Genomic DNA, 13,053 nt, shown 5'->3' on the forward strand with positions numbered 1-13,053 from the left:
ACATGGCCATTACCCACTACCCACGTTCTTCCTGATCTCCAGTTTTCCTCAGGACACAGCCATTCCCCCCAACCCTACCAGGACACGGCCATTCCCCCCATCCTTCCCCATTCCCAGCCCCCCAGGACACAGCCATTCCCCTCATTCTTCCCGGTCTCCAGTAATCCCAGGCAGAGGATCATTCTCCCCATCCTTCCCGACCCCCAGCCCTCCCAGGACACGGCCATTCCCCCATCCATCCCCAGCCCTCCCAGGACACGGCCATTCCCCTCATCCTTCCCAGGACACGGCCATTCCCCCATCCATCCCCAGCCCTCCCAGGACACGGCCATTCCCCCATCCACTCCCAGCCCTCCCAGGACACGGCCATTCCTCCCCGGCCAGCAGCTCCCGGCCGCCGCCGCCGCCACCTGACGCCGTTCCCCCCCGGCTGACCCGAGGCGGGGCGCGGGCAGGGCCTCGCCGGGGCAGGAGGGAGGGACGGAGGGAGAGCAGAGGAGCCGAGCTCGCCGCCAGCCCGTCCGTCCGTGCGGCTCCGTCCCGGCTTTGTTGTGCTCGGGCCCGGGGGCGGGGAAGCGGAGGGAAGCGGAGGGAAGCGGGGAAGGCTCCGCTCCTCCTCCGCGGCCCCGGCCCCGCTCATGGCGACGCTGGGCACATCCGGGCCTCTCCTCCTTCTCCTCCTCCTTCGGCGGCCGCCGCTGCCCTGAGCGCCCGGCCCGGCTCCATTCGCGCCTCCCCCGAGCCCTTGGCGGAGCAGCGGCGGGGGAGCCCCGGCCGGGGCCATGTCCAACCCGGGGGCCCGGCGGAACGGGCCCGTCAAGCTGCGGCTGACAGGTGAGGCTGGGCCGGGGGCGCGGGGCCAGCCCGGGCGGGGGGCGGGAGCGGCTCCTCCGGGTGTCGTTGAGGTTGAACCTGGGGCCGGAGCGGCCCCTGAGGCCTCGCAGGGAAGGGGAGGGCGAGGTTTCCCTGCACTCGGTTCCCTTGCACTCGGTTCCCCTCGGCCCCGGCTCGGCGTGTCCGGGCTCCGCCGCCCGCCCGGCCCGGGGCCCGCAGCCGCCTGGGCGAACTTCAGCCACCGCACCCCAACTTTGCCGTTTATTTTCCTTTCATTTTCTCGGTGTAAACTCGAAAGAAACTGCCACACTCTTTGTTTTGATCTCTTTGTTTGTTTATTGTTGTTGTTTTGTCGGGGTTCTGAAGCGATTTCCTCAGCTCCTGTTGGGCACTGGAGAGGCTCCCAGGGCAGTGGTCAGAGCCCCGAGGCTGGCAGGGCTCAGGGAGCCCTTGGACACCATTCTCAGGGACAGGGAGGGATTTTGGGGTGTCCTGTGCAGGGCCAGGAGCTGGACCCGATCATCCTGGTGGGTCCCTTCCAACTCAGCATATTCTATGATTGCTCACAGTTCTTGGGTGAAGTGCCTTGTCCTGCCCTACTCCAGGCCACTTGACCTCTGGTATTTTAAAATACCATAAAAACGGTTCACCTGCATGCTGGGAAGAAAAGGAATCTGGTCTTAAATACTTAAAATTATGCCCTTTTCCATATAAAATCCCAGATAAACTGGTTTAAAGGCAGAAAAATACTGGAAATTCTGCTGGAGCTTTCCTTAAAAAAATTCAGGACGCTTGGATCTAGCTCTTTTCTTCAAAGTATTCCAGCATATAAATGATACTGTGTGTCCTGAAGCATCATCACATGAAGGTAAGCAATTAGAAAAATATAGCTTTTCACTGTAAATATCCATCTTTATATAGTGTAGCTAAGCAGCCTGCAAAAGAAATATTTTTGAAAATATTAAAAGGGTTGTTGTTAGATTTACCTTAGGTGTGTGAGCAATATCTCCAGTTTAATGCCTAATAAAGAGAGGTGTTTTCATACTGATTTTTCCAAGTATGTCAGTTTCTCAGGAATAGTAAAATGTATCTGCTTATGTTTTACTTTGGAATTACTCAGACTAGATTTGTAATCTAGTTTTCATGGAGATTTGTGAGTGTCTCTATATTACACTTGGAAATGAAACTCCTAAAATGAGCGTAGCTGGGGCTGCTGCATGGAACAGTGCTGCCTTGTTTTTACCGAGTGTTTTGTAGCTTTCTCCTCAGGTTATTGCTGTGTTGATGCAGTGCTTTAATACTTTCTTTCCCTGAGCAGTGAGTGCTCAGACTTGCTTATCTTTGAAACATTACAAATGGTCTGTAGCCTTATTTAAAAGCATGGAAAATACTGTCTAGGGAGTTGTCTTTCTCACCTCTGTGTTTTGTGTTCGCATTCGTTTCATATTTTATTTTTATTGAGGATTAAGCATATATTGAAACTGTGTCTGTGACAATCTCAGTGTGTTGAGGGGGGTGTGATTGTGACCAGAAGCAGGCTGTGCTTTCACACGCTGTGGTCAGCCCCCAAATGCAGCAGGTACAACCCTAAGGAATGTTTCTGGGTGGTTTTGGCATCTTGTATTTTAGGAAGGGAATGTGCAGAGCATGGGATGAAGGCAAAATTGTCTTTTTAGGACTGTTCCAGGGTTAGCAGCTCTGGCAGGCACTGAGGACCAGTTCTGTTATTGGGAGCTTATAGGAAACATTGGCCTGTGTCTCCAGCTGAGCAGCTTGAGGTATTTTCTGCTTTAGCTGATGGGGAGCTGTTTCACGTAGGGTCATTTGTTGTAAGGAAGCTTTACATGTTTAAGGAAAACAATGAATTTTATTAATTCAGCTGACATGTTGTCAGTTCTTGCCTAGGAATAGTTTTAAGTGTTCTGTGTGGTTTTGATTATCCTTTTTGATTGGAAAAGCAGTTTGAGGGCTCTTGAGTTCTAGAACTGTTTGGAATTAAAAGAATCTGTATATCTAGTGTTTTTAAAAGTTTATTCTCAAACTGACAAATGCTATTTAATCTTAATTTTCTTTGGCTCTATGAAACTAGCAGTCTTCTGTTTTGGCTTGAATGTTTATGGGATTAATTCTGCAATCATTGTTCAACGCTTATCTTTTCTGTTCAGTATCTCTAAATTAGATGGTATAGATTAAAAAATGGATTTCAAGAACTGGATTCAATTAGCAGTTTTTCAGGACATAAACATTAAAGGTTTAGATAGAAAACATTGTTTTGACTGACTGGATAAATGACAGGGTAATGTTTGATGTGAGTCCAAGAACTGATCTGGAGCTAGTGCCCAACTTCTCAGTCCATCTTGAGGAGCCAAATAAAATATTTAACCTAGGCCTCATTTTGCAAAAAAGGTTGACTCTTTGTTGAGACCTTAAGAAAGTTCTGAGAAATGTTTGGCATACCTTTACACTAAGTGTTTAACAGTTTATTTAGGTCTGGGTTCCACAACAGAGACAAACCACAGCGGTGGCATACTTCTAGTAAGTTTTTATTTAGTTTACAGTGCATCTGTGTTATACATTTCTTACAAAAGGTTATTCTTTTGCAAAGGTTTGGCTGTTTGTTGCAAATATCACTTGAGTGTTTAGTGATACACATGTTGATACAGTTCACATAATCCTGGGCTAAAAAAAAATTTTCTGGATAATTGTTAAAATCTGAGTGTCATGGCTTCTGATGATACTTCTAGCAGGAGGTCTAAATACTTGTTTCTGATTAAAATATAGGCAGTGTAATTTAAATTAGCTAAAGTCTAGAATTGCACTAGTCTTCTGCAAAATTTATCTTAGCAGCTTGTAATAACAATGTCCAAGGAAGTGTAAGGAAAACTTCTTTGACTCTCACATATTTACCACTGTTTGATCTGGTCCTATCCTAAGTACATTCGAATTCTACAAAAGCTGCAAGTGCAGTCATCCCCTTCCATTCCTAGTGTGATTTTTCTCAGTGTTGTGTTGAATATGTGGATTTGTAAATACACTACACTGTCAGTCAGAACATGCTGATTTTGTTCACCCCATTGTTGAATTGTGTTGATCTTTCATTCTTCAGAAAACTGAGAAATGACCGTTGTTTTCAGTAAATATTTTATGTCCTAATATGTGAATTTTCTAATGTTAAAATAGCTGCATGTGGCTGCTTTCACTTAGGAGATCAATGACAGCTCTCTGAAGCCCATAAGGTTGTTTTTATCAAGGAGATACTTTCCAAAATCAGTTTGAAGTCCACAAAACTCTGTGAGCATTTGAATATGTTGAGTAAAAGTTCAGTGCAGAAGTTTCTTTAATTCATGTGTTGCAGGTAGTGTTTGTGTCAGAATTATTAACAAGTAAAGACACTTCCATGGCCACAAAGCCCAGTTACACTGGGCTGGAAAAAGTGGTAATAAATATCCCATGGATAAAACTGGAATGAGCTGGAAGAGTTTTGCTGGTACAGAGTCAGATGTAGGCCTGAAGAGTTGTTGGATTTGTTTTTCCTCCTTCTTACTGCTTCCAGCTTTCCTGCAGGGTTTGATGATTAGAGAAATAAAAGCACTGGCTGTTGTGTTGTGGAAAATGGATCAGCATCTCATGTGCTGCCCCTCTCTCTCTTCTCTCTTGCTGCTTTCCTGTCTGTTCAGCCCTCACAGTACAAAGGTGGGACTGGACTGTGAACTTACAGTGTTGAAGGAGAAAGTGCTGCTGTTTTACCAGACCATAGAAACTCTGGTTGTAATGCTAAGAATATTTCTTGCAAAACATGCTTTATTTATAAAAAGCCAGAATATTCCTGAGCTTTGTAAAACAATGTGGAATGTTCAAACCTGGTTTTTGCAGTAGATAAATTAAAGTGTTAAATTAATCCAGTTGAGACAGTGGTTTACCTGAATCCTAAATTTTCCATCAGTGATGGTGGAAGCAGGGCTGAAGTTTATGGATTTGAGAGCCTCACTGTGGGAACATCTGATCAATCCATTGATAAGGTAACTCCCTATATTTGTATGTAGCAAGGCAGTGGTTTTATAGTTGACTGAAGCTGCAGTGCCATTTTAGGACAGTTTAAAATCTGAATGTTGTTTCTTTTTTCTCTTTGTAGTCCCTGGCTTCACTTTCTGGGCCCTCCCTTGTGTTGACTCCAGCAACTGTGTAGCTATGGGATGAGCTGAAAGCTAATCCTACCAGGAAAGAAATGGTTTTTTGTATTGAAGAAGAGGGTTGCAGAGAAGAAGCTGCAAAGAGGGCAGGGCTGCCTCTCCTACCAGCAGCCTGTAGTTAGATAGGCTTTGGTCAGCAATAAAACAATGGGGTTCCTTCATGGAGGGTATATTTGACTTAAGTACTGGTTTTTGTAAGCCGTGTGTCATTAAGAAATCGCAATCAATAAATTACATAGGAGGTGGATTAAGCTGGTGCAGTCATAACAAAGTCAATAGACATGTGTCTAATCAGATGTGCAGGGACTGATGGCTGCTTGGCCCTCAATATTTTCATCAAATTACGAAGTGTGTGTGTAAATATATCCTTTCTTCTATACACAGTGCATAGTTATAGATATTTATATGCATATAAATCAGTTGTGGATCATACAGATGCCAAAGAATTGTAATAAACAACTGAGCAGCTGTATGGAGCAGTTTCAGCTGTTTGTTTCTATGAATTCAGCTTGTAGGACAAAGTTTTATTCATCTGGGTATAAAATTATATATCTGTGTTCAAGAGTACATAATGGGGCATCATGGCAAGGAAAACAAAGATCAGAAAGGATTTGGGGGAGGAAATTGCAGTAGGGAAACAGCTTCAGTTAAAAGATTGAAATTCAGTTTAAAAGCCCCACTATTCACCTGTGGCTGTGCAATCAGCAGAGCATCACATAGAGGCTGGTAGGGGATTCACATGTGTAGGTAACATATGGGGCATATGTGGGAGACATACGGGAAATCTGCAGGCAGTCCCAATGGTAATGTTTAACAAAATTAAAGCTATTGCTGAGAAAAACAATAAAAGGAATCCTGGGGGTGGAATATTAGCAAGTAATGTTTAGAGTTGTAGTTTTCAGTGAAGTTTAAAGAGTTTACACTGTCCTGTAATGTCAGTCTGTGTAGCTGTACAAAGCTGAGAATCTCATCTAGTGGTGACAAATTATGTTCTGTTTTCTTTGTTAATCACACTGAAAAGTCTGATCAGGTCCCAGATGAAAACATTTTGTCTTTGTGTCTTTAAGGTGAATGGGTAGATCCCTGAAAGAAGACAGCTTTTAATGCTTTGTTCTGGTTTATCTCATGGCCTTTGAAGTGCTTCCTTGCTTTGCCATCCTACTTAGAATGACATCTCACCACTGGGCCAGACCTTTCTTGCAGCCTTTAAAAAAGGGTGGATGATTTCTTTGGGTGTCTTCCCTGCTCTCCTCACAACAATGACGTGAGCTGGCTTCTGACTTGGCTGAGAGTGCATTCCTGCTCAGGCTGTTATGTGCTTGCTTTAATGTATAAAACGTAAATGCTCATCACACGTGCAGGGCTGAGATCATCCCAGTGACTCCTGAGAGCTGGGGAGGATTCACCTCAGGGATGGCAGCAGGGCATGCAAAAGGAGCTGCTGTGTGTGTCTGCTGTCAGCAAAGCACATTCCTGTTTGGGGAAGAGGATCAGAATCTTGAGGGACATTTGTCAGTAATATATTCAAGGAAGCAAATTGTTGATTTTTTTCTTGCTATTTCATCTTTAAGTACTTCCAGTGAAAGCATAGATAAGATTGCTTGTAACTTTAAAGCAGTCTTTGTCTGTTGATAACAAAGCTCAGGACAAAACTGGCTAAGCATTATCCATCTGAGTTTAAGGGGGAGACTGATACAGAATGGAGAATAGACAAGCTCAGGATCATAAAAAGGATAAACCAAGTAAAGCTGGGATTTAGATTCACTATCTTTTGACATTCTGCCCATGCACATTGTTTCTTTTGAGTTTAAATCCACAGAAAAGATGGTTCTGTTTTGGGCCTTCTGAGACTGTGCAGTTGGGGTGATTTGTGTTCAGTTATTGCTCATATGCCATATTTGTGTTGCACTATCAGCTGTACTTTAGCGTCCTGCAGACTCTTGGGAATTGCCTTTTTTCCACTTCAAAATACTTTTTCTTGCTATTGCTCAGGCAGATCAGACCAGGAGGGCTAATATCCCCAGAAATGAGTAAGGCATACTGCTTTTGATGAAATGCTACTCACATTTTCGAAATTCTGAAAGTGAAAGAAAAAGTAGCAGTATGTGAGTTTCTGTGGCTGTATCCTGGTGGTAATTTTGTGGAGTGACTCTTGGCCAGTGCATATTTAACCCAAGTTACAAGGCTTGTTTTCTTGGAGAAAGGGAGAGTCACTCCATGGCTGTGGGATTGTCACTGGAGCAGCTTCAGTGCTTCCTTTCTGTAACAATTCATTTGAGTTGTTTCAAATATGCAGAGAATGTCCAGGCCATGTAATTTACAGGTCACAATAAAACTGTGTACCCAGATTGTGCCATCGATGCTTTAATCAGCGTGTGTGATGATGCCATCTTGCCACAAACATCGCAGTGACAATGCCATAGCAAAGCTTTCCAACCCAAAGCACCAATTTTTGGGATGCGCGTGTCCCTCTGCTCCATCCTGTGCTGTCAGATGGAGTGGGCTGAGGAGTGTATCTGCATTAATGTCCATCTCGTGTCATCCCCCTTTTTCTCTGCCTGCAGAGGACTGTGGTGGGTTGATGTGTAAATGAGTGGTGGCTCCAGGCAGGTTCACAGACCAGCAGGCTCTTGGTGGCATTTTCATTCTGCCTTGACCCAGATTTTAACATTACTGATGGAGTTAAATGGAGTAATAACTAATTATATCTGTCATGATGCTTCTATTTAACATGCTAACCATTTGATTTGGAGTTTATATATAGATGCATACATAAATTCAATTATAGATACAGTTGTGCTTGTATTTAACTGGAGGTAGAATCTGTGTTGGTGATAGTTAGAGGCATTTTCTGAACTGGGATCAACCTAAAGATTTCTTCCTAAGACAGATAAAGACTGGGCTGTACACTTCTAAAATGATGTATGATAAAGCTCCTGCTTTGTGCATATTGTGGTACATGAGGAAAGTAGATGGAGTGTACTTAGTAATCTGTTGTTCATTTTAGTAAAAGGCAATCTAGTAAATGCAGGTATTTTTTATGCAAAAAATGTAAAATGTACAAAAATTAATTTTATTACTGGTGAGGGAGGAAAGATGTATCTGGGTTAAATGTTTGTGAACATGACTGGTTAAAAAAAAATTCTTAAGCATGCAAAGGAACAAAACATGTCTGAATAAAATTCATAGAATTGCATTCATGCTTACCTGCCTGGGATTAGAAATTCATGGCATTTATTGTACCAAGCATTTAGGTATCCTTATGGCAAATAGTCCTTCAATTTGACTCTTAGCAGAAAATGTTCACCTTGTTCTGAAATTATTTATTTATAATATCTATAAATATTTATTTTCAGAGAAGAAGTTCTTCCCATTATTTTCCCTGGTAGATTATAAAATAGTTTATAGCTCTGTACAGAAGACTGTGCAGGACTAGATGAGGAATAGCATTGTGCTTAGTTGCAGTAATATTTAGGTGTCCTCTTTTTTGTTAAGCAGCAGAGTAAGTTCTTCTGTCTTATTTATAAAGGGTGGCATCAGGTGTGATAGAAGAAACTTTAAAGGATAGAGCTGGTGTAGGTGGTGCCGCTCAGAGATAAAAGGGGACATTTGTGGAGGTGAAACAGGACAGAGTGGGGTACAACTGTTCAAGAGGTGACACAGGGACTGGAAGGGACTCTAAGTTTCCCAGGTTTTGTGTCACTTTATAGTGGAAGCAGAAAATAAATGTGGGTTCTGTGCTTGGGCTAGAATATGAAGAAATGTACATGTCATGTTGGTGAGTCCAGCACTGAGCCAGGCTGTAATGATCAATGATTGCGCTGCCAGTGTGGAAATCTGAAGATGCTGAGCATTTCTCTTCACCCTGCTAATAGAAATACATTTATTTTAAAGGACACAAAATACCCATTGCTAAGTACTTCATTGAAATAGATGTGAAGCGCCTCATCCTCGTATCTTCTGGAGAGCACTTGCTCAGCAGTGCTAATTAAAAATGAGTGCCTTCTTTAAGCCTGAGTGCACAGAGTATGACACAAATTGCCCAGACTTAAAGAAGGGCATAATGCATGACAAAGCAGAAATTTTCTAGGGCTTTTATTTAGAGAATTGTAGTAGAAAGTTCAAAAATGTTTTATACTGATATTGCAGAAGGCTCTTGTTAATTGAAGCTTGTGAAGAATGGTAAAAAATTTTTGTGCCATCTTTCATAATTTCCTGTGGGTTGTATATGTGGCATTTCTAAATGTCTAACTAGCAATTCTGGATGCTTGGTGAAGCACAAGGTGCTGGTAAACAGAGTATTCAAATGTATATATGTGATATATATATATATATCTCACACATAGTTATAATAAACTCTTGGTCAAAGATGTTGGAATGGGGAAAAACTGCTGTTGTCCTCTGCTCAGGCTTGTTAATGCTGCTGCACAGAGGATGTGCCCCTGGTTTCTTAGAGAAGCAAATGCTGTCTGTAAATTCCAGGTGCTATGCAATAATTCCAATTTGCCTCAAATAGTTGGATATCAGCTTTTTGTTTAAAAGTTAAAGGTTTTAAATCTTTGTGATTGTACTAATGTGAGGAGGACAAGATTTATGCTGAAGTCATTCTGTCATGTAACACTGTGGCCCTTTTGTGAACATCCTTCATGTTTGGGATTTCTTCTTAAGAGCTGGGTTGAAAGATGATTTAAAATGTTGGCTTCTGCTTTCTTCTGCAGCAGGAAAAGAGAAGGCCTTTAAGGAAAAAATGACTTAGAGTAATTTTCAGTAGTACGTGCGTCGTGCCTGGCTTGTCATAAAATATTTGTGAAGTCTTCTCTCCCTTCCTCAAGCAGTTCCCACAGTTCACAATGTTCTCTCAGTAGCTGTTATGAGGGGGGTAAAAGGAGGTTAAAAGTTCTGTAGTCTCATCTACACGGATGGACAGTAAAGTTCTTGGTTCTCCTCCCAAACAGCGAGTGCTTATTCTGCCTGGGGGAGGTCCTATATATTTATATTTGTCTGTGTCTCACTTGCTTCTGTGGCCAGGGAATCATGAAGAAATTTCTGTTCATTTGTGAGATGTGAATGTGGCATTGTGAATACGTGCCTCGGATTTCCTCATTACAATATTTATCATTTTTCCTGAAAGTTCCTTTCCTCTGGTGAATTGTTCATCCTGTAGAATCAGTCAGCTATTTCCTGTGTATCAGCATAATGTAACTTCATCTACACTGGGCAGGACTTTGGACCCATTCAGAAGCTTTCTATTTTTCATAAGTTTATTGGAATTTAGTAACCTCACTCTCCACATTTCAACAGTTCTTTGCAGTGTGGTCCATGCCTGGAGATGCACTTGTCCTGCTCCCACCCTGTGTCACTGAAAATTGTCCCCGGTCACCCTGAGCCTTGGATTGCTCCTTGTGTGGGGACTGGGAGCTCTGGGGCCTGCACTTGCTTCTACTTTGTGTCATTTGAACATGGAATTGCTTTGTCTGTCTGAACATCTTGGCCTTTTACTTCCATCAGTGGAATTTATAACTCTGGCTGAACTTGGAATACCAAGCTGGAGCTAATAATGCCAGCTCCAGTTAGCCCTTCCCATGATCAGGCACGGCTTAGTGCTGTTAGCTAACACAGACATTTGTCATGCTGAGGAGCTAAATCAAACCAAATTTATTTTGGGAAGATTCTGCTAAACTTCAACCAGTTTCAGAAAGGATTAAAAATACATTGCACATCATCTAGAAATGCTTTGTTCTCGTGAATCCTTTATTCTGGGGCAGAGGCTCTGTCGAACAGGGACACGGTGACAGGCAGGTAGGGCTGGATCAGCCAGGCAAGGCTTGGGGCAGCTTTAGTGAGGAGCTGAGCTCTGCCTCCTAAAGCTGAGCTCAGTGAGCTCCTGGTGGGAAGAGAGGCACTCCCTGGAGAGCACAGGCACAAAAGCTGCATGGGGAGGAGGAGGAGGTGGGAGTGACCTGAGCAAGGAGCTGTCTGGGTAAATGGGAGGATGGTGGAGTCCGATTTTGGCCCTGGGGATCTGTTGGTACCTGGGCTCTGGTGCTGCAGCACTGAAGGTGACACAGGGTCACGGAGGCAGCCCAGAGTCTGCTCCAGACCTTTCAACACTCGGCTTTCTATCCAGGGAATGCTGTTTGTGCCCATGGGATGTTCTGTTGGTGATCTTATTGGGAAGAAGGGGTCATCTACAGCAGGGGGGCTTTAGAAGAGCTCAAGATGCATAACATGCAAAGAATTTGAGTGGTTACAGCTGGAAAGAGGCCAGAAGTTTAAAAACAAACAGGAAAAAACACCCACCCCAAAATTTCTCCCATCTGTTCCTTTGCTTCACATGTCCACCACCTTGATACTATATAGAAGAAAGAGGGAATTAAGGGCTGGCTTCTAAGTGGCCATGATTCAGAACATAATTCTAAAAAGACTTGCAGATAAGATCAGGGTTACTCCTTATGTGTAGAACAAAAGGAATTCTTCAGCTTTTAGCAAACCTGAGAAGTTTTTTTAAAAGACCCTTGATTGTAAGAATATCTTGGTCACTTCATTAATGCTGATATTTTCTTACTTTAAAAGGGTCAGAAAACTTGCTGTTAATTATAATTAAATTATGTAGTTTTTAAGTTTCCTTGGCTCATTTCCATGCTGTATTTTCACAAAATTCTGGAGTTACAATTTATGCAACTCCAGAAGTTACATTTTTCAGAGAAGTGTTATCTGCTGTTGAGGAGTTCATGGTATGAAAGATTTGAGCTTTTTTAATCAGAGTCAATATGTTAAATATCAAGCATACAGAGAAAGCTATGAGCTATGGCAGTCATCATTTGTACACTGTGATGGATCTTGCATTCTTTGTGAATATTTCTGTATAGAAGAGGGCAGCCCTTTAGTTTTACAGTTCATCCCCACTGGATTTGCACCAGGGCATCTTCCAGTGTCAGGGGGTTGATTTAGTACCTTGTGCTCTGTTTGCACTGAGCTGCCAGTGTTGTGAACCCCTTTGACTCTCTGTGTGTAGGAAACACACACAAAGGAGCCTGCAAAAGGGTTTGACCAGTGAAGAAACAAACCAGAAATGACCTGTACTGGGCAGGTGTATCTCCAGCAAGAGACAGATGTGCAATTTGAAGTTTCTTGTAGAGGTCTGTGTAGACGGAGTGAGGAGAAGTTATGTGTGCATTCAGATGGATGGTTATTTTTTGTTTTTAGAAAATGAATAAATGAACTGATAAAATGTGAAACTGCAAGGTTTCATTTTAAGTAAACTTAATATTGTCTAACTGTGAAGAAAAATGAAGTTTTCAGACTGTTTTCATATTTTACAGTTATTTGTTGATGCATAACAGTGCTTCACTTTTCCCCCAATGTTTGACACTAGTCCGAAACAAACTCTGCTCCTATAGGACTTCTTTGCCAAAAAACTGCTCATTTTCACACCTCTTTGTGCTTTGGACAATTATAAAGTTATTAAATGCATGATTTTATTCAGCTGATCCCTTTTATCATGATTGAAGGTCAGTGATAGCCTTGTCTGCTTCCCAGGGGGATGTTCAGGATCTGTTTGATCCTTTTGGATTTGTTTTTTAGGTGTACACCTCATGCACCACTTTCAGCAGAAATAAATATCTATTTATCAGCTTAGTAGAAGAATAGTTATGTGTGAGAGTTGAGGTGTGTCTTGGTTGTTCTAAGACTATGAAATCCCTTAAAAATAGAATACCATTTACATCAGATATGGTATTAACTGCATTTCATAAAATTACCTTTTCCCAGCAAGATATTTTGTTATTTGCACACATATGCACGTTTAGTGGTTTTTTATTCTGAGGGCATGCTTTCTTCATTGTATTTGGCTAGAGGTTTTTTTCCATTTTAATTGAAGTATTTACAATATAGTTATTTTTGTTGTAGTGAACCATTTTATTGTTTCAGAAATGAATGAATCATATATTCTAGGTTATTTTTTCCTGGCAAATATTTTTCTTTAATGGTTCCTCAGGGCTAGCTTAAGTTGTACAGATGAATAATACTT

General features: G+C 42.3%; 1 protein-coding gene across 1 annotated transcript in view; it reads left to right on the forward strand.

The window, feature by feature from the left end:
- Positions 1–370: 370 nt before the first annotated feature.
- Positions 371–13,053, forward strand: part of SMURF2 (SMAD specific E3 ubiquitin protein ligase 2) — a 61,091-nt gene continuing 48,408 nt past the window's right edge. Inside the window, exon 1 of the mRNA XM_066565867.1 lies at positions 371–834. Coding sequence (XP_066421964.1) covers positions 783–834 — 52 coding nt within the window. The 5' untranslated portion in view covers positions 371–782. The remainder of the gene's footprint in view (positions 835–13,053) is intronic.

This window comes from Molothrus aeneus, chromosome 26, assembly GCF_037042795.1.
Source record: "Molothrus aeneus isolate 106 chromosome 26, BPBGC_Maene_1.0, whole genome shotgun sequence".
NCBI lineage: Eukaryota > Metazoa > Chordata > Aves > Passeriformes > Icteridae > Molothrus > Molothrus aeneus.